The sequence below is a fragment of the Excalfactoria chinensis genome, chromosome 1 (assembly GCF_039878825.1).
Source record: "Excalfactoria chinensis isolate bCotChi1 chromosome 1, bCotChi1.hap2, whole genome shotgun sequence".
Taxonomy (NCBI): domain Eukaryota; kingdom Metazoa; phylum Chordata; class Aves; order Galliformes; family Phasianidae; genus Excalfactoria; species Excalfactoria chinensis.
The window spans coordinates 73,999,041-74,019,729 of record NC_092825.1 but is presented as its reverse complement, the minus strand read 5'-3'; the positions used below and the strand labels follow the sequence as shown (position 1 = coordinate 74,019,729).

The 20,689-nt window shown below is 45.2% G+C and overlaps 2 protein-coding genes and 1 non-coding gene across 4 annotated transcripts in view; 2 read left to right on the top strand and 1 right to left on the bottom strand.

The window, feature by feature from the left end:
- Window positions 1-127: 127 nt before the first annotated feature.
- On the bottom strand, window positions 128-1,642 carry MRPL51 (mitochondrial ribosomal protein L51). The gene is made up of 2 exons (XM_072326753.1): window positions 1,367-1,642; window positions 128-1,271 (listed from the first exon to the last, which is right to left on the bottom strand). The coding sequence occupies exons 1-2, from the start codon at window positions 1,599-1,601 to the stop codon at window positions 1,075-1,077; spliced, it is 432 nt and encodes a 143-aa protein (XP_072182854.1). The 5' UTR covers window positions 1,602-1,642; the 3' UTR covers window positions 128-1,074.
- Window positions 1,643-1,678: 36 nt separating this feature from the next.
- NCAPD2 (non-SMC condensin I complex subunit D2) overlaps window positions 1,679-20,689 on the top strand; it is a 26,206-nt gene continuing 7,195 nt past the window's right edge. For both annotated transcript variants that reach the window (XM_072326752.1, XM_072326751.1), the window contains exons 1-21: window positions 1,679-1,935; window positions 2,090-2,165; window positions 2,272-2,330; window positions 2,785-2,966; window positions 4,242-4,381; window positions 4,704-4,831; window positions 4,915-5,038; window positions 5,120-5,267; window positions 5,824-6,021; window positions 6,543-6,677; window positions 7,205-7,286; window positions 7,853-8,030; window positions 8,243-8,364; window positions 12,628-12,849; window positions 14,392-14,566; window positions 15,952-16,036; window positions 16,196-16,329; window positions 17,698-17,830; window positions 19,208-19,292; window positions 19,396-19,557; window positions 19,806-20,032. In XM_072326752.1, coding sequence (XP_072182853.1) covers window positions 1,806-1,935; window positions 2,090-2,165; window positions 2,272-2,330; window positions 2,785-2,966; window positions 4,242-4,381; window positions 4,704-4,831; window positions 4,915-5,038; window positions 5,120-5,267; window positions 5,824-6,021; window positions 6,543-6,677; window positions 7,205-7,286; window positions 7,853-8,030; window positions 8,243-8,364; window positions 12,628-12,849; window positions 14,392-14,566; window positions 15,952-16,036; window positions 16,196-16,329; window positions 17,698-17,830; window positions 19,208-19,292; window positions 19,396-19,557; window positions 19,806-20,032 — 2,925 coding nt within the window. In that variant the 5' untranslated portion in view covers window positions 1,679-1,805. The remainder of the gene's footprint in view (window positions 1,936-2,089; window positions 2,166-2,271; window positions 2,331-2,784; window positions 2,967-4,241; window positions 4,382-4,703; window positions 4,832-4,914; window positions 5,039-5,119; window positions 5,268-5,823; window positions 6,022-6,542; window positions 6,678-7,204; window positions 7,287-7,852; window positions 8,031-8,242; window positions 8,365-12,627; window positions 12,850-14,391; window positions 14,567-15,951; window positions 16,037-16,195; window positions 16,330-17,697; window positions 17,831-19,207; window positions 19,293-19,395; window positions 19,558-19,805; window positions 20,033-20,689) is intronic.
- On the top strand, window positions 2,391-2,710 carry LOC140247497 (small nucleolar RNA U85). The gene has a single exon (XR_011902683.1). It is a non-coding gene; the product is annotated as a small nucleolar RNA U85 (small nucleolar RNA).

Below are 20,689 nucleotides of genomic sequence, written 5' to 3'. Positions count from 1 at the left end.
ATGGGGTTTGTTGTGCTTTAACCCAGCAAGTTGCTAAGCAACACAGAGATATTTCCTCTCTCTCCCCCTTCCCAGTAGGCTGTGGGAGAGAATCAGGGAGAAAAAAAAAGAAAAAGGTAGAACTTATGGGTTGAGATAAAACTATTTACTAGGATAAAGGAAAACAGTTATGACTACATATATACATATATATATACACACATATATATGAATGCATATAACAAATGATTGCTCACCACCCTGGCGGATGCCAAAATAGCACCACGAGCAATGGAAAAGAGTGAGGTGAATTCCTACCCCCTTCAAAACTCATTCTGCATGATGTCATATGGTATGAAATATCCCTTTGACCAGTTTAAGTCAGCTGTCCTAATTCTGTTTCCTTCCAGGTCCTCGATTCTTTCCCTGAGAATGGCCTTGGCTCTGCACAAAGCTGCTTAACAGTGACTATAAACATCATGTTATCAACATTGATTTCTTCTAGACTCAAAAAGACAGCAAGCATCACAGCAGGCACTCTGAAGAAAACAATTCTGTCCCAGCTGAAACTAAGACACAGAGTTAAATTATTATCATTATGAAATAGAGACAAGTCCTGTTCTAAAAACAAATTTTGATGTATTTCAGCTAATGTTTGTTTCATTTAGACTTGATAGCAATACAGATATGTGGAGCTCAGGGGGCACACAATGAGCACTGAGAGTTATGCTCATCATTAACTTAGTTATTTGGCTTATGAGGAAAAATCTAAGACAACATACTGAAATTGCTGAGTAGGATATGAAAACCTAGAGCTAATAAAGACCGAAAGGAAACCAGAAGGCTTGCCCAAAACTGGTAGACTCTCAGATAATAGCTAAGAGATGCAGGCTGGCACTGTGAGAAGTACATCAGACATGACTAAGGCAGCTGAAGTTCCAAAGAGCTCAGGCCTGGCACAGCAGCAGGACCTTGGGGCTGGGCCAGAAATACACAGCAAAGGTTGCAGAAAGCACTGGGAACAAAGCCGCAAGAAAGATGGCTTTATTCCGACCGTGACACCACAAAACCCCAAGCCAGACCTCCTAGTCTCTCCTAGCGATGCTTTCCAGTGCGGTTGAAGCGCTTGTACAAGAACCGGATCCTCTTTTTGAGATTGTGGTAATCGTCCAGGAACATCCGATCTCCCACCATCTGCTTCTTGCGAATGCATCGCTGCAGCTCATTCCCCCGCCAGCCTCGCAGCCACCTGGGCCCCACGATGAGGTGCTTCGGGTGGATCTGGAAACCGCCTGAGAATAAAAGGGTATAAAAGTTGAAGGCAGAGCTGCCTCCGGGCACGGTCCCCTCCCGCCCAGGGCTCGCAGCCGGTAGCGGGGCTCCTCACCCAGGATCCCCACGTTGTCGTAGACCCCGAACAAGGCCCGTTTCTCCGTCCACCGATCCACCTTCTTAGGCTTCGGGGGCTCCCTAACGCGAAAGTTGCGGGGCAGCCCGGCCAAGGGGGAGGTGATGGGCAGAGGACGGCAGGCGTCGGGGCGCTGCCCCCCACCGCTGACGCTCCGCACCGCCTGTGGCAGGGCCGCGACCCGGCGCATCAAACCGCGCAACAGCGCCGCCATCTTGGCGGCGACCCGAGTGAAGCGGAAGAAGGAGGGAGGTGCCGCGCTAACGGTCGCTGAGGGAAGGGAACCGACGATTGGTGGAGGCCCTGCAGGGCCGCGGCGCTGCCGGGCGCTGATTGGCTGCGAGGGGTCATTGGGTGAGGCCAGCGTGATCTGCGCGCGCGGTTTCGAGTGCCTGTAACCGTAGCGCTGTGTGGAGCTATGGCGGCCGGGCTGCCGGGCGAGTTCCAGTTGCCTCTCGCTGCTGACGACCTGCTGCAGGGCGACAGTTCGCGTCACTATGTCGTGCAGGAGGTGCTGTCAGTCCGCGAGCTGCCGTCCGCCATCACGGGTAAGGCCCGAGCCCTTCCACTACTAGGCTAGGCCCTACGAGGCCCGGCCGGCCTAAGCCCGAGCAGAGCAGGAGCCGTCAGACGCGGCCCTGCCGGCGGTTCGCAGCTGTCCCCGCACCGCCCCTCGTTCACCCTCTCCTCGTCTCCCCGTAGACTTCCGGGCTGCCTTCCGGGAGCGGGGTGCGTTGGCTGTGCTGCAGCATTTCGACACCGTTTACAGCCTGCTGCGGTAAGTAGGGAGAGGAGGGACCTGGAGACTGGAGGAGGGTTGGGAACAGCCGCCTCTCCCCTGTGGCGTTTGCTTGCTGCTACGATAAGCTGCTCTTGCCCCACAGCCACTTCCGAGCCCTGGGTACTGCTGCCAAGGAGGATGCTCTGGAGCTGATGATGCAAGGTGGGTGTTTGCTATCTCCAGCCAAAACTGGAGTCATGGGGATGTTGTTCCTGGGCAGCAGTTCAATGATGATATAAAGGCTAATGTGACTCTACCAGCAGGGTTGCTCCTTCAGCCCATTCCAGTATACGGGTCTGTAATCTTGGTGGGCAATGCAGAGCTGTGCGTGTTCGCTGTAAGGGCAGGCCGACAGAAAATCCCCTTCCCCGTGTCCCTGGGAAATAAAACCTTGGGATTTGTCAGCTCTGAGCAAGTGCTTCTAGGAACTGACTGGTGGCTGGGGAACAGGATGGGAAAGTGCCTCTGAGGTTTTGGTTGAAGGGGCAGCCCATGTTACAGCTGGTGAGATGTGAGCACACATCTTTGGTAATCTGATGACTGCTCTGAGTCTCCAACGGGGAGGATGGCTGATGAATCTGGCCAAGAACGTTCATATTTTTCTACCTTTCTCCAGTGGTGACCTGTCATTCCAGTGAGCTTTCTACCATCTTGAGTGATTCTGGGCTGAGCCATACAGACCGCAATGCTCACCTCAATGCTCTTAAGATGAACTGCTATTTGCTGTCTGGCCTATTGGAAGCCTTTGAAATGGAAGCCTTCAAGAGTGGTTTGGCGGAGGTAGATCCTGCTGGAAAGGTAGGTGAGAGAACTGAGGAGAAAATGAGATATGAAATGTAGAAAATGTAGAAAGTCTGTAAGCTCTGTGTCAAAGAGTGTAGCTGGGTTTGTTTAAGCATGGTACTGGGGAAAGCAGTGCCTAACGTGGAGTTCTGTGAAATTCTTTCTGGAAGATAGCCAGATGTGTGTCTAAACATCAGTAGAAATTAAAAAGCTCAGGCCTTGGTGCTTTGCTCCAGTTTATAGGAGGGAGAGGAGGTTCTTTGCTATATGTATACCTGGCGTGAAATTAAGAAACAACGGTTCAAATGTTGGTCCAATCAGTTCATTATGAATCTTAATCAATGAAATGGGGAAGGGGAGGATGGATGATTTAGGGTGATGAGGAAGGGAAGGCGGGTGATAGGACAGGTTGAAAGAGGCAAGAATTGTGTAAAGTGGGGATAGTCACCACCAGGATGCAGCAGCGTCCCTTTGCGAGATGAAGCGCGGAGGGGGGAGAGCAGCAGTGGCGAGGCAGGCCTTTAGCAGCAAGTGGGTAGCAGGAAGGAGCCACAGGGTAAGTCCAGGAGCAGGCAGCAGGATTCAGGTAGCAGCTCCAGGAGTTTGTTGGTAGCAGTAGAGCAGCAGTGAGGGATCTGAAGTCAGATACCTCTTGTTCTTCAGCATGCAGGCATCTTCTTCAGTATGCGGGATCTGATGTGGGGAATCTTCAGGATGTGGGGAATCTGATGTCAGAAATCCTGACTACATGGTTGCTGATCCCTCTTATATCCTCCTTTTTCCTGCCTATTTGACATCCCTGATTGCTTGGCTAAGAGTCAAGTGCAGCACCCCCTGAGATGGCCTTCTTCCTTGAGATAAGCCCACACAAAAGACCACTTCACGGCCATTCAGCTGCAGCTTATCTCTCTCTTTTTGCCCCTGGCCTTGTCCATTTGTGTCACTCAGACAAAGGATTTCTAAACCCTTGCCCAAGACTTGCTTAGACTTGTTCATCTGTGTCCTTCAGCAGCCTTGGAGTCAGTGGTATAAAAGCATGGCGTCTTACACTTGGTTTGGTCCTTATGAGGCTACCTGGCTGTCAGTATTTTCTTGAGTTTCGTTCTGTGCTCTGGTCACAAGTGGTCACTTGATGTAGGCATATTGATTTCTTGTACATCTAATGGTATCCCTCTCGAAGCTTCAGAGTTTAACAACCGTTTTCATTTCAAGGAAAATATGATGGTGATGGTGGGGTTTTTTTCTGTGTTCAGGCTATTGATGAACTGCATTGCATAACTTTCCTTTCAGAACAAGAAAAACCGTGCCAAGTCCTCTGGATTCTCATGGGAAGATGAGAGAGAACCACTTTTACAGTTGTTAACACAGTTGCTGCAGCTAGATCTCCGTCAACTTTGGAGTGGTTTAGTGGTGGAAGAAGAGTTTGTCAGGTAAGACAGCCCTTAAAAATAGTGGGGTGTAGGCATGGGAAAAAGGGGTTAAATGGTAAATCTGCAAGTGAGGTGGTATTACAGCCCTCTGCAGGGTACATACTGCTGGACACCAAGTAAGCTGAAGGAAAAGTGAGCTGCTGAGGAATCACTTCCTTTCCTCGTATAAAATTCAGATGTTTGTTGCTCAGTTTCTTAAGGATACTGGATAATCCGCCTGGTTCAAGAGAAATATGTAGCTAGTGCATGCTGAGTGTAGTTTGCTAGAATAGTGTCAGTGCAAACTGCAGTAGTGAAGTTGACTGTCTCTTTATGGTTTTAGCTTACTGACAGGATGCTGTTATCGTATATTGGAAAATTCAAATATTGGTCTTCAGAGATATCGGACCACACGAGAAGCAGCAATGCATCTGCTCGCTACAGCTTTGACCCACTACGATCACATGTTCAGTGAGTTCATGCTTTTCTCTTTTTCTGGAAACTGTTCCTGGGTAGTTTTCTTAACCTCTTTTTCTTCCTTCCCTTTTCAAAAGGTGCTACCCTGAAGATCACACAGATGCTGCAGCACTTTGAACATGTAGCCCCAGTGTTTGCTCAGGCTGTGACTCTCTGGGCTAAAGAATATGGACTGAAAAGCATAGTAGGTGAACTGCTGAGGTGAGAAAAATACCCCATCGTGTATTCTTCTACCCCTAGAAACCTGAGAAGCCCTTTTACTTATTTTATTTTTCTGTGCAGGGAAATTGGGCAGAAATGTCCACAAGAGCTGGCTCGTGATACTTCTGGAATCAAGGGTTATGCTGCCTTCATAACTGAACTGGCTGAACAAATTCCTGCGCTGGTGTTATCCAACATTAGTGTTCTGCTACGTCACTTGGATGGCGAGGTACATTTGCAAAATATTACCTGTCCAGAGAAGACAAGCAGTAGAAGTACTGCTATCTGATTTTTCTTTCTGAAAACAGAACAATTTTCACAGAGATCAAGTAGCCAAAACCTGCCTTTTGGAACAGGTCATGCCCTTTCCTAAAATGTGCAGAGAAAATATACACCATGACACCTACTTTCTAGCTGTTGCTTCCAGGTATCTGAGAACCAGGTGGATCTGACTGCTGTCAGATCAGTCTGCTGTCCTTTATTCTTCAGTACCAAGTTACTTTAATGGCTTTCATCGTGTTACTTTTTAGGAAAGTGCCCTTAAAAACCTTGTGTTTTTATGTTAGTCCTTGCTTCCACATTGGACCTAGCTGGATAGCAGGGCTGGATTGCTCAGTCTTGCAGGCACAGCCATGTTCAACCAAGGTTGATACAAACCCTGGAATAGAGAAATTCACTAAAGCTTGAAAGTTAGAAGGCTCAAATTCTGGCCTGTCATTTCCCCCTTGGAATAGCAAATAGTCTTTTATTCTCTGTTTCTGGTTCACCAACTCATCTTTTTGCAGAATTACATGATGCGAAATGCCATTTTGTCAGCTATGGCAGAAGTGCTGCTACAGGTGCTGAATGGTGACCAGCTGGAAGAAGCTGTTCGTGGTACTCGGGACCATTTCCTGAACACGCTGCAGGCCCACATCTGTGATGTCAACGGATTTGTGCGCAGTCGGGTGCTGCAACTTTTCACTCGAATTGTTCAAGGCAAGGTGTGTGTGTTGGGAAAACAGCTCTGACTCTGTCTTCTCCTCCCCTGATCTGCTTTCTAAGGGAAATTCTGTCACTGATCTTTCAAGAAAGACATTGTCTATGAGCAGTGAAGTATCTGTCGTTCCTTTCCCCAAGGGATCAAAGATCCTAAGGTTAATGCAACCAGGGAACAGAAACTGCATGATTTTAGGTCCTACTAGTAGAGAATAGAAGGAAGAGCTCAATTGCGCAAGCTCTTTCTGTGCATTACTATAGGAGAACATCTCTCTTTGCAGAAATACTAAGACTCTTCTCAATAGACTGGTAACCTTTTCTAAGTCCTTGCTTTCAACAGATCTTGGACTAGAGATGTATGAAGGTCCCTGCTGACCTAGTTTTTTCTAGAAATCTGTAATCTGTGCCTTCTCATATGCAAGCCACAAGTAGAACAGCATGTGCGTGTAGAAATTTGCCTGCAGAAAAACAAGTCGCAAATTTCTAGGGCTTTTTGATAACTGTCTATTTTTTCATTGTGTACTAGGTCCTGCCTTTGACTCAGTTCCTGTCTGTGGTATCCCTGGCTGTCGGGCGTCTCAAAGATAAATCTGTGGTGGTAGTTAAAAATGCCATCCAGCTCCTGGCTGCGTTTTTGTCCAATAATCCCTATTCTTGCAAGGTAATTCCTCTTAACAGGGTGGATATGCTATAAGTGTGTTTGCAGCCTGAGTGTCTGCAGTATGGTGTGGGCAAGGCTTTCCATGTTGGCCCTTCAACGAGACACGAGCTTTGTCTATGCAAATGGGAGCTTTCTGAATTTTCTGTTGTTCAGATCTCATGTTCTGTGGATATTCGCTCACTGTAATTGATGGGTGTGCAGGGCCAAAGTGGTCGTGATCTTGATAATGGAAAAGTCTGCAGCAGTTTGATGTGAATTCACTGTGGGGTTTCTTTTCTTATGATCAGAATTAGGCTTTAGAATGTTCTACGCAGAGCTGCAGTCTTTGTGTTCACCTGCACCTCCTCTTGAGCTTCTGAGCCTGAGACTGGCATCTTACAGCATCTAGGATGATGGCCAGAGTTTGCTACTTGAGTTTCTAAAATCAGGGTTTTCTGAGGTGATTGATAACACTAAGGAAATAGAGGAAGGAGAATTCTAGAAAAACTGGATATGTAACATACTTCTTTTCTTCTTGGCATTTTCAGTTGAGCTGTAGTGACTTGGCTGAGCCACTCAAGAAAGAGGTGCAGAAGCTGCAAGAAATGAAGGACTGTTGTAGAGAAGCAGGTAATTCCTTTCTCTTTCCCATTCACAGGGTGGAACTTGCATTCTGTCCAGTAGGAATTTCACTCTGGGCTTATTTTTCCTCATCTTATGCTTTCTCCTAGGTTGCAGTGGCTTTTATCTCAGAACTTATGTGAAACAGCGAGGCCAGTTAACTGGGAAACAAACTTACAAAAGTCTTCATGTCATGATGAAGTAAAAGGACAATATGAATGCCCATACTTAGGTCAACAGTGTTATTCTCAGGGCAAGAACTGAACATAAGTACAAACATCCTCTCAGGCTTCCATTGTCAGCCATTGAAGGACAGCTTCTGCCAGGAGTTTGGTCAGACAGGAATTTCAGCTTGATTAGCCTTGAACTTTCTTCTGTCTGGAGATGAAGAAATGGCAAATGGTGGCGCTCTCTGTCGTTTTTCCCCATAGTGAATTTGAGATCAGCAACAGGGATAGTGACTACCTGAGGAAAAAAGCCTAGGATTCCTAACTTCCTGATGAGTTTCTTTCTCCACTTAAGGTATTGTTTGAATCTTTTGCATTTCTCATTCTCTGTCTGTCATTTCTTTATAGCTCCAACAATCACTCCAGAAGAAGAGTGGGAAGCAATGCTTCCAGAAGTTAGGGCTGCTGCAAGGCAGATCCTTCAACCACAGCAGGAAGAGGAAGACGAGGAGGTGCTGGAAGTTGAAGAAACAGCAGAGCGTGCATCAGAGCAAATCATTGGAATGCTGAAGAAGCTGAATTACAAGTAAGAAGGCTCTGAAGTCTCTTTCTCTATTCGAGGAAGGTTTGAGCTCCAGAGTAAATGCATGATTTCCAGTAACATTACTCTATGGGAAGGGATTGACGTGGGTATCTGACACAACATGCTGGCAGGAGTTCAGGGCAAAGTTGAATGGTTTCCCTTATATTCTGCACTAATGATTTGCTGGTGTTCTGTTGGGTTCTGTCATTGACCAGGAGTGCAGTTCGCCTTACACAGAAAGCACTGAGCAGCTTCCAGGCACAAGAGCCCTTCAGTAGCTCCGAAGAGGAAAATGAGGAGGCAGCGATCCTGGACATTCTGAAGAAACTTTACATAGGTAACTATAGCAGATTGGTCTGTCTCTTTTCTGCATTAATAGAGTTAGACCAAAACTGTCTGGAATGCTGCATCTCTTTTTTCAAACTGTGGGCCTTACTATACATTCCAGGATGCATGTAACTCAGCAGTTCAGAGTTGCACCATCTGTGGATCATTTCCTCATTTAGTGACCTGGCCCCCAAAAATGGGAAGGGAAAAGAGAAAAGGGGTGGGGAGATGGGAGCTGGGCTCAAGGAAACAAACAGAGCAGCAGCAATGATCTAAGGAGGAAAATTTTTTATTTTACTAACTATGATATCGGAATGTAAGATAACAACACAATATAGTATAATCTAATTGAAAATTGAGGCTAATAAATCAAGTGAAATAAGAGTTTTCCAAAGACTGGAAAGCCTACTTTGAAACTGAAGACGCACAGCTTGGAAGAACACCCACACCTCCTGCCCTGGCAGTGAGAGAGAGAAAGCAAGCGTCACTTCCATGACATATTTTCCTCTCTGACCGTGAGGTCCTCTGGGATGTGTAGTTCTTCTCTGTGTTCCACATGATGTTATGATATGGAATACCAATAGCAAAAATTACAAAGCCGTGACATTCCACCTCTTATTCTACATCACTGCATCATGCTTCGTATACATAGACAAACATATATATGTATTAATATGTATATACATGTATATGGGGTACTGCATATGTTTCAAGCCACCCAGTGGTTGCCTCCACCATAGTAAGCACGTAATGCTTACCATTGTGAGATCGTGGCAAGGTGATATAATCAACCTGCCATGCCTTCCCATATTTATACTTTTGCCATCGCCCTTCCCCCCCCCCCAGAGGGGTTTCATCCTCTTGGCTTGTTTAATTATGGCACACGTATCACAGTCATAAATAACCTGTGCAATAGCATCTATAGTTAAGTTCACCCCTTGGTCTTTAGCCCACTTATATGTTGTGTCTCTTCCTTGATGGCCTGAGGTCTCATGGGCCCATCAAGCTAGAAATATTCACCCTTGTTCTGCCAGTCCAAGTCTGTTTGAGCCACCTCACTTCTGGCCGCTTGATCTACCTGATGGTTGTTTTGTTGTTCATCAGTAACCTGATTCTTAGGCATGTGAGCATCCACATGATGCACCTTTACAACCATATACTTTATTCGGGCAGCAATGTCTTTCCAGAGTTCAGCAGCCCAAATAGGTTTACCCCTGTGTTGCCAGTTATTTTGCTCCCTCTGCTGTTACCACCTCCATAAGGCATTTGCCACATCCATGAGTCAGTATAAAGATAAAGCATTGGCCACCTCTCCCATTCAGCCACATCTAAGGCCAGCTGGACAGCCCTTACCTCTGCAAACTGACTTGATTCTCCTTTACGTTCAGCGGCCTCTGCAACCTGTCGTGTGGGGCTCCACACAGCAGCTTTTGGTCTGCGATGCTTCCCCACAATATGACATGATCCATCAGTGAACAGGGTGTATTTCTTTTCATTTTCTGGTAGCTCGTTGTATGGTGGGGCCTCTTTGGCATGTGACACCTCTTCTCCTGGTGATGTTTCAAACTTTTTACCTTCAGGCCAGTCCATGATCACCTCTAAAATTCCTGGATGATTCAGGTTCCCCATCCCCGCTCTTTGTGTAATCAGCACAATCCACTTGCTCCAGGTGGCATCAGTAGCATGATGGGTGGAGGGGACCTTTCATTTGAACATCCAGTCCAGCACTGGCAGTTGAGGTGCCAGAAGGGGCATTGTTTCAGTACTGACTACTTCGGAAGCAGCCCAAACCCCCTCATGCACAGTTAAGATCTCCTTCTCAGTTGGAGTGTAGCACTCTTCAGACCCCTTGTACACTGAACTCCAAAATCCCAGGGGTCAGCCTCAGGTCTCTCTTTGCCACAAACTCCAAGTGGGACCTTTCTCTCCAGCAGCAGTGTAGATAATGTTCTTTACATCCTGTCCCGTCCGTACTGGCCCCAAGGCCATGGCACAGGCTATCTCCTATTTGATCTGTTCAAAAGCCTGCTGCTGCTCAGGGCCCCAAGTAGAATCATTCTTCTTCCATATTACCTGGTATAGAGGGCTCACTATGAGGCTGTAGTTTGAAATGTACATTCTCTAAAAGCCCACTACACCCAGAAAAGGCCATGTCTCTTTCTTGCTAGTAGGTGGAGACATGGCAGTGATTTTGTCAATCACATCTGCTGGGATGTGACAACGTCCATCCTGCCACTTTGTACAAAGGAACTGAATCTCCTGGGAAGATCCTTTCACTTTGCTTCACTTAATAGAAAAACCAGCTCGCAGAATAATTTGGATTATTTGTTCTCTTTTCCTGAAAACAACTTCTGCTGTATCGACCCACACAGTGATATCAATGTACTGCAGGTGTTCAGGAGCACCACTCTGTTCCAATACAGTTTGGACCAACCCATGGCAAATGGCTGGGCTGTGTTTCCACCCCTGGGGCAAACAATTCCAGGTATACTGAATGCCCCTCCAGGTGAAGGCAAACTGTGGCCTACATTCTGTGGCCAAAGGAATGGAGAAGAAGGCATTAGCAATGTCATTGGCGGCATACCATTTGGCTGCTTTTGACTCCAGCTCGTACCGGAGTTCTAACATGTCCGGCACAGCAGCACTCAGTAGGGGTGTGACCTCATTCAGGTCACAGCAGTCTACTGTCAGCCTCCATTCTCCACTGGCTTTATGCACTGGTCATGTGGGTCTGTTAAAAGGTGAGTGAGTTTTACTGATCACTCCCTGATTCTCCAGCTGGCGAATCAAATCATGAATGGGGAGCAAGGAATTGGTGCGGTACTGCCGCCTGTGCACTGTCTTTGTAGCAATCGGTACCTGCTGCTCTTTAACGCATAGCAGCCCCACAACAGATGGGTCTTCTAACAGGCCAGGCAATACAGACAGCTGCTTAATGTTGTCTGTATCTACAGCAGCTATTCCAAAGGCCCATCAATACCCTTTAGGATCCTTGAAGTGCCCCCATCTGAGGTAACTGATACCAAGTATGCATGGAGCCCCTGGGCCAGTCACAATAGGATGTTTTTGCCAGTCTTTACCAGTGAGGCTTATTTTGGCCTCCAGCACAGACAATTCTTGAGAGCCCCCAGTCACTCCAGAAATATGGACTGATTCTGTCCCTTCATGACTTGAGGTCTTTATTGTGCACTGTGCGCCAGTGTCCACAAGCACCTTATATTTCTGTGGTTCTGATGTGCCAGGCCATTGAATTCATGCAGTCCAATAAGTTCTATTATCTGTTTCCCTGCCATGACTGAGGGCAGTGGCCCTCTATTCATTACCTGTGATAAGTGGAGCAGCTGTACTGGTGATGGATCTGTTTTGTAGTTCTCTCACCCATGCTCATAGTACAGGAGTAGCTTGGTCATGCTGTTTCCTCATGTCTTCTCCATGGTCACATAGGTAATGCCACAAGGCAATACACAATGTAGTCTCATTGTTGTTATCGTTCCTTGCTTGAGCCGGAAAGCATTTGCTTTTAATAGCTGAGATTTTTCGATGATATAGGTGAGAAGGAGTGCTCATCACCTTTATCACTTCTGACCTGTCTGGATTTGTGTGGAGTTCTGCTTCCTGAACAGTTGGTGGCATATAATGCTCACTCTTAAAGGTCTTCACCAAGTGTCAGATTCAAGCAGTCTTGCTCCTTTAGGCTCACACTTCTTGCTGTATTTTACAACTGTGCATACTTAATTTTGTGTTTGCTTCAGAATAAGGTTTCCTGGCTTATTGTGAGCTAATTTCTGTTTTGTTTTGTTTTTAAAAAAGCTACTACCTAAATAATCTTTTCTACTTTGTCAGCTCCCCACACCTGTACAAACTGCTACAGAGTGGTAGTTTTTGCCTTCTCTGTACTCTGTCCTGATTCTCTTTTAGGTCCTCATCAGTCTTTGGGGAGGTATCAAGATCAGATTAACCTCTTCAGTGTTTTTATTGTATTTAGGTAAACTGGACCATGCCTTTTTCCACCTCTCATAGTAGATACTTATGTGATGTGCTGTGTTGTAGTGCTGGAGTTTGTGCTATGATATGCTGAGATGTTGTCTTTGTAGAGAGTGTGTCTCTGTTTGGGTTGAGTTGTGTTTTTTTTGGTTTTGTTTTGTTTTTCATGGAAGTCTCTTGATTTTAATGTCAGTAAGGGGTGGAGTGAGAAGAATTAAAATGCCCTGAACTGTTCCTGTTTGTCTTACACCTTCAATACTGCTAACAAATAAGTGTTCATGCTGTGCAGGTTTTTGCCCAGGTGAGAATAGTGGGGACTCTCCATGTGACAATGGCAATCTTACAACTGAAGAAGCTGAGCTGGAAGAGCAGCCTCAAGAGCAGCCTCAGACAGAGCTGGTCAAACAAGAGATGTTGGTGCAGTACCTACAAGATGCGTACAACTTCTCAGTGAAAATCACTGAAGCCCTGAGCCTGATCAGCAAGCTGATGTATGAAAACTCTGTTTCAGGTGTGTGAAATAGCCATGGGGCCTTTTTTCCTCTTTGTAGTTTCTAGGTTTGTCCCTTTTTGCTGGAGAGGAGACATAGGAGTGGTAGAGGAGTAGGGAAAGGTTGGAAGAGCTGCTGTTCACTGAGCAGATGTCACAGCCACTGGAATACTGGAACAGCAAGCACTATCTACATGGATGTTGTGAGAGATTTGCATTAGGGCATGAGGGCTTTTTAGACACACATGTTCCTACATAGGAACCAAATTTTTAAATATCAAGATTAGGAAAAAAGGCCAAACAAGCAAAAAGAATGTGACCAAGATGACTATATTTATGTAGGTTCTCCTCTCTTGAGGGAGGGAATCTCAGCTGCAGTTCTTCCAAAGTAAGTGTGTGAAAGGAAGCTGTGTTCTGTTTCTTGGTGCCTTGATGCAACTTCAGGTGTTGCAGTGGGGTAAAGAGAGGAACTGAGCAGCGTGTCTAAACTTCACCTTTCCTTACACTTTATTCCATAGATAAAAATGTTACTTTTCAACAGATCCTATTGCCTGGTCCTCTTCAGTGTTGTACCTTCATTACAAATGTGAAGTGATAAGCAGTCCTTTAGGTTACCTCAGCTACTAATATTTAATATTAACTTGCTTGTCATGAGTCAGAGTCCCTGGGGTAAGAGATCAGGTACAACTCCCTCCTCTCACAATCTCCTTCCACTTGCTAACCACTCATGTAGTTCTGGGGTGTAGTTGTTTCTGGGGTTTTACCTATGATAGCCTTGTCTGTACTAACTACTCATATTTTGCCCATACTAAGAAAGCAGGTTGCCTCAGCAAGGTTTGGATGCTGTTAGGTGATTACACACGAGTGAACTCTTCAATCAGCAGCTTCATAGGTCATTTGCAGTTTAAGACTAAATGCATGCCCCTCACCTGGTATTTTAGTGCCTGATTTTGGTTGTTTTTTGGGGGGGTCTTTTATGGTTGCACAGATTTTACTGGCTTCTGTCCTGTTCTGTAGCTTGAGGAAGGCGAGTTAAGCATCCAGACAGCTGAAGCATTTTGTGAAACCTTGTCTCCATTTGGAGAGCGCATTCTGCTGTGCTGCTGAGTGAGACTAAGGGATGTGTGCACTCAGGCTTTATTTTGTTAATAGTACACCATCAGTATGTCACTTAGCTTAGTTACAGCATTGCTTTGGGACAGCTGCTTTTGATCTGTTGTGACCATAAGATCTAATTTTTTTTTTTCCAAAGCTGCTGTTTCTTAGAATAGATTTTTTATTTTTTTATTTTTTTTCTTTCTCAGATCTGGCCTCTTTGCTCTTCTCCAAGGTCCATCATATCACGTTTAGCTCTAATATTGCTAATTTACCCCCATTTCCTCCAGGATATCTATTTGTGGTAGTGACCCTATTCTGACGTAAGCCATTTGCAGACAGTAGCAGTGATCTTGGATACTTCTAAGGCTAGCTATGAGATCAGTGTGCCTATGAATTTGTCTTAATGGCCTCTTTAATAATGAGAAGGAAGGAACTGCACTAATGCAGCTGTTCTTTCCTCTGCAGTTGTTCAAGAAGCCATTGAGTTCTTTGTGACGGTCTCGCAGTTTGGTGTGCCCCAGGCACTGCTTGGAGTCCGCAGGATGCTTCCACTCGTGTGGTCGAAAGAGCCTGGTATCAAGGAGGCTGTGCTGAACGCCTACAGGCAGCTCTATCTGAGCCCCAGCGGGGATTCAGAGAGGTATGGATTGTCCTAAACAGAAGGGGGTTTTTGTTTGTTTGTTTTTACTTTCTGTTCCAACAAATCCACAAAGAAACATTTCCTATATGTCCCATCTGTATTCATGTGTAGGAAAAATTAACGCAGCGGAACTCCATATGAGAACTCACAGAAGGCAGTGCTGTGAATTATTATAGGTGAAACTGGTATCAGGCACTGATGCTGAACTTTCTCATAAATTTCACTCTCGCATAAAGCAGTGCACCAAGTGGAAGCTGTGCAAATGGTCTGAGGAGGGTCAGTGTGGTGGGGTCAAGGAGAGTCAGCTACTGACTCTGTTGTGTCAGTTCTTGGGTTCTTGATGGCATCAATAAACTGATTTTTTGGACAGGATCCCATGTCTTAGGAATGTAATGCTCCACCCTCCTTGGAGAAGGTTTTAGTCTGATATGTTTCTTTATTTTTGGTTTCTTTTGGCTATTATCTCTCCTGTCGCTGGGTTGAGAATTAGAGGAATGGCATACAATGTAGTCTAGACTTAGGGCTATGTTTCTGATATCAAACCTCAGTTTTTGCTGACAAGTCATGCATGCTGTGATCTTATCTGAGTGTAGGTGTTTTGCTCCTCATCTAAACAGCATGTTCCTCAGTGTTAACTGGTTTTCTTGCTGTTTCTTGTGTCCTTGTTTTATTCACTATATGCTGTTTCCTTATCCCTGACTCTACACAGGGTGTTCTGTTTTGTTGGGTTTTTTTTATGATTTGGGTGCTTTCACACACACTTCAGTTGATATTTCATTCAGAATAATCTTAAAGTTTTCTATAATGAAGCTCTACACATGGAGGATGAAAGGATGGTGGTGGGATCTTTATTTGCTGACCCTTACTGAGTATCTGGGCTGGGATGTTGAGGTGCTCTTGCATGCTTGCTTGTTCCACAGAAAAGAGGAGCTGTATCTCTTCTGTAGCACGGCACTTGCTTCTTTTTCCAGCTCTCTTGCCCGTGTGCACCTTTGTACCTTGAAGGCAACAGACAGCACCCTTGCTTCTTTGTTGCTTGACAGTATTTTCTGGATATAACTATTCTGCAGTTTGAACTCTAGCCTCGTTTGTTTGTAAATAGTTTTGCAATTTCTTATGCTCTAGTGAACAGTATCGTGACTTGTGGTTGAGAGGGAACTGGGAAGGGGCTGGTGTGAGCCTGTTGCCAGACATTTGTGCAGAGCATCAGTAGCTGCAATGGACTTTTGAGCTCATGCTATCTGCACTGGAACTTGAGCTGGTTTTCTTGTCCCCGAGGAACAGATCTGTTATTTAATAGTTGCCTATTTAGAGAGCTGAGGACAAGTAACCATGACAGTTCCTTTTTATTCTTAACTTTGCTTTTTTCATTTAACCTTTCAAAGGGCCAGGGCTCAGAACCTGGTGTCTTCTCTCTCTCTCATCATGGTGGATGCATCGTTAGGAATGATACAGTGCTTAGAAGAAATAGTGAGTATTTGTTTTGTCTGAGTATAGATCATGTATCTTGTTAAAGGTCTTTGTTATATGTTATATGAAAACAGCAGTCAGTGCATGTAATGTCTTTACTAGTCTGAAGTCCATCCTCCTCTGGCTTTCCCTGTTTGTCTTACTGCATTTCTTTTCCAGATCTCAGAGTTTGTGCAGAAAGATGAAATAAAACCTGCTGTGATCCAGCTGCTTTGGGAGCAGTTCACAGAAAAAACCCAGTGCTCACCACTGGAACGCCGTGCAGCTGTGATGCTGCTGGGGATGATGGCACGGTAAGCCCATGGCCCAGTGTGATCTCATGAGTTGGGAGGGAGGATGCAGAGGGAGTTAATTTTTAGTGAACAACTGTGGGTGCAGGATCAGCTGAGCCTTGGTTCTGTAGCCTCAAAAATAGTAATCAGACCATGGGGTGATGAAGCTTGGAATTAAACAGTTTTGTTGTGTTTGAACAGTGTTCTCTGCATAAGTGTGGTCACGGTACCTTCCTTGTGTTCTAAACATCCACTTCAGGCTTTACCATGCTATAATTCAACACTTCATGCTTTGACAAGAACTGTGAGAAGCTGCTGAATAGAGACACCTAGAGCCTTAGCACGAAGGGAAAATCATCTGCTTCCCTTTCTGTGTGCAAAGAAATTATAATTACACTATAATTTATTTATCTTAAATTATTTATAACTTAATTTCCTTCATTTCCCAACCTAGTAAACCTTGGGTGTTAAGCTTCCTGTTGATTTCTTCCTACTTCAGTCCTTCATCAGTTAAAAATAGGCCTGGATGATGATGGTCTGAAAGATATTGACACTACAGTAAGTGCTGTTTCTGGAGTTTACAGGCAATTCCACAATTTGTGTATGAGTTATTCCTCCCATGATATTTCTACCACTCCATCCCACGTGTTTGCAGTGTAATTGTAAGCATAAATTCAAAATGCCTAAAATCGTGGGATATCCACTAAACTGTAGATCCGTAAGTCATCCTGTGTCAGGTCCACGGGTGTGTGTGTAAAATAACAAGATTAATTCCTTCTCCAGAAATGTATTGAAAGGAGTGATTTTTGCTTTTGTTGTAGATATGCCAGTTATGGTTTTTATTAGATTCCTTTTTTAAACATGCTAGATGCTCTTCTTACAGTTAACTGTACGTTCCTCAGACCAGGGCAATTATTGCAGGATGAGAGGGAGGTGGGGGTGAGGGTGGGTTGATTGGTTGGTTGGGTTTGTTTCCTTGGCTAACCACTGCTTCCTTCACCCTCCCCATCAGGGTAGAAAGTGCTGCCCTCTACCAGTGCTGAACTGCTGGACTTTCCTGCTTTGCAGCGTTTTTGTCTTATGCTTTTAAGTTATAATCCTTTCTGATAAGGAAGAAACAAAGCATCAGATTTCTTTACAAAAAGTCATTATGCCCAATTTTGTTCAGTTTGGATAACTGCATCTACACAGCGGAATATAGGTTATCCTGCCTTCTGTGGAGCATGTACTGCCCCTATAGCTGTATTTTGAGTCAATTGATTTATCTTTTTTCCCTACCTGAATGCCTGCCTTCTGCAAGCCACAAGGATTATTTCTCTTGGTTATGGATGTTTACTGTGAAGTTTCATCAGCACCTCCTATAATAACGCTGTCCCTTCCATTCCATAGAGGGAAGCCAGAGATCGTAGGCAGCAACCTGGATGTTTTGGTGACAGTAGGGCTGTCTGAGAGGGTGTGTGAAGATTATCGCCTGGCAGAAGAAGTATGCAATGCAATCTCCAAACTTGCCAGTAATTCTAAGGTAAAGCTCTGGTCACAGAAATGGTTACCCGGTAAAAGAGAATCAGGGAACAGAGCTGACATTGAGAAAAGAGAATTTGTATCGCTTAGGGCTTTTGCTTTGTTTTTGTTTGTATGGGATTTTTTGTTTCTTCAAAATGAGGTCGGTTGAGACCATTCAGCAGCACTGTCTGGAAAGCTTATCACACATCAGTGAACATGCAATAAGAATATTTTCATTAGGCAACTTCTGAATTCAAATTAGGAAAGAGTTCAGCGCACAAGAAAATCTGTTTTCCTTCCAATTCTCTTGCTCATACTCCCCATTCGAAGCTGATTTATGTCTCCTCAACCGTGAAGCACTTTCCTCTACTGATATTTTCTGGTGTTGTGATTCCTTTGCCCTCTCCGTTAATTGATATTTGGGAGTTGCTGACTGTGTGGCTGAATATAAAACATGACAGGTTTTCAAATTCATTCATGTTATAACTGGTGGCCTATCAGCTGGTTTCTTTATTGAAGAGCAATTTATAGTTTTTAATGCGCTTAGGGAAAAACTTTTTGTTTCTTTTTTTATTGTTGTCGTTGCTTTGTTTGTAGCTCAAGCATTTAGGGTATTTTAATTCAGGAGTTGCAGCATGCAAGCAGCTCGCCTTCACATATCACAGTCAGTCTGGGTTTGCCCCTTTCACTGGGGAGGGGATATGACAGCAGTACCTCTGTGAATTAATGTATGTTACAGCACTCTGAATCCCAGCTATCTTCACAATATTTAAATGTTACGTTGATTTGTTGCTGTGGTTACTTATACAGGAAGGGACCGACACTTGAATAATTGTGGAAGCTCTTCTGCTCCTGCCCCAAACAAAAAGTTCATAATGCAGAGTAAGATTATAGTATACTGAGAAATTTTACTTCCAGCTACTGAAAGCTGACAAATCTCAAGCAGTAGCTTGTCTTAATCAAGTATATCTTGATTGGGAACTCACGGATGCGCTGGGGTATCCCAGGCTCTGTCATTCTTGGTTTAGTAGTTCACAGACTTGTCTTATACCAAGCTTATATGTAGTGGCAGCAGTAGAGAGCAAATAACATCAGATTTAGAGTCATCTTAAGATTTAGAGGGTTATTTCAATTTAAGGTAAAGTAGTGGAACTATCTGGCTTGGCTTCGAATCACGGTTTGGACAAGCTTCAAATCTGCTCGGTGCTGCTGCCATGTCTTAAAAAGTGACAGTAATGTCCCCACTGTGTGTTGAGTTGCAGAGCAGTGCTGGATGTCCTTGCCATGGGCCTAGCAAGCTTTTGGTTTAGATTGTTCATGCAGCAAGATGAAGAGCCAGAGAGGGCATGGAGGTGTTCTTTTCTGTGGTGGGAGTAACTCATCTCTCTCTCTGCAGCCAGCAAAGGGGAAGAACAACGTCCCATTTCGACTGCCACAGGAACAAGCACTGTTTGCGTGCCTGAGCAAGGCTGTGAGTAATGGTGAGCTCAAGTCAGCAGCAGGTTTGGAGGAGGTGGGGCTGGGCTGTGAAGCAGCATGTGTTGCAGCTGCTCCATGTGGTACACGGCTCCTTTTTCTTATCAGGCTTTGCCCAGCAAAGCAGTCACTGGATTCCCTTCATGGAAGCGGCAGTAACGCTCATCTACCAGCTAGCAGAAGGGCCAGAGAAGATATGTGCTGACATCCTGCAGGTGTGCAGCCAGAAAGCTCTGGAGAATCTGCAAGAGGCTGATGGGCGGAAAGAGGGTGAGGGGAAAAAAAGCTGGTGAAGCAAATCTGTACCTGTGGTTTCTGGTGTTACGATTGGGTAGTCTGGGATAACTGTGGGAGGAGAAAAGTTGGGGCTAGTAGAGATGCTGGCATGGAGGAATGCAAGTGCTGTGAAGGAGTCTGTGGATCATGGGGGCAGGTTATACAGTTAGTGAGGTTGAGCAGTAACTGATACGTGTAGATTCCAAATCAATGCTGACCTGCAATAATTTTTTCTTCACTAGAGTCAGGGGCTTCTCCCAGCAGAGTCTCTGATGGTGCCATCAGTCTCCCTACGTTCCTGCTGCTGCACCTGGTGTCCCTTGTGGGGCAGGTGGCATTGCAGCAGGTAGCACATTTGGAAGTGTCTGTGAATGCGGAGCTGCGCAGGCGTCGCATCCTCAGGGAGGAGGAGAAGACCAAGAAGCGTAAAGAGCACTCTAACAGCAGCACAATAAAGCAGAGACCTCGGGTGAGAACTTGGTGATTTGTTTGTTTGTTTTCCTGTGAGCTCTTCTGATGTTCCAGCTACTGCCACAGCAAACTTCTAGTGGACATGAATTTGTCAAGGGTTGACAGGGAGATCCTGTTAAGTGAAATGCCAGCCATTCTTGGGTTTGGAACAGGCAGGGGGGAGGAAGCAGAGGGTAATAGCTTGACTAGGTTTATCTTTGTTAGTTTCCTCTCTACCCATCATCTCCTTTTATTAACATTGCAGTCTTTTCGCAATTGCTGTTAGTGGTGAAGAATGAGCACCCATTTGTGCACTGAGTTTTGTAAAAACCATTCCCAGAAGGTTAATCCACACCCAGTAGTTCTACCACAGGGTGTTTTCCAGTGAAACTGACTTCTTTGGGTAAGAACAGAAGAAAAAAATCATCTCCCTAGACTTTCAGTCTTCACTAGATGGATACACTGCTGTGTCCAGAGAAGTTGATGTTTTCTCATGTGCCCTGCTTAGGATCCACTATCATTTCCTGCAGAGGGGGAAGGTACTATGAGGTCTTCCCAGAAGCAGCAGTTGGGTGCAGATCTGATCCCCTATGCAATGCCTGCGTCCCTTTTCTTCCCTTATGTTGTTGTTTTCCCTTTGCAATAAGGTTCCCGTAGTCTTGCTCACAAGAGCAAA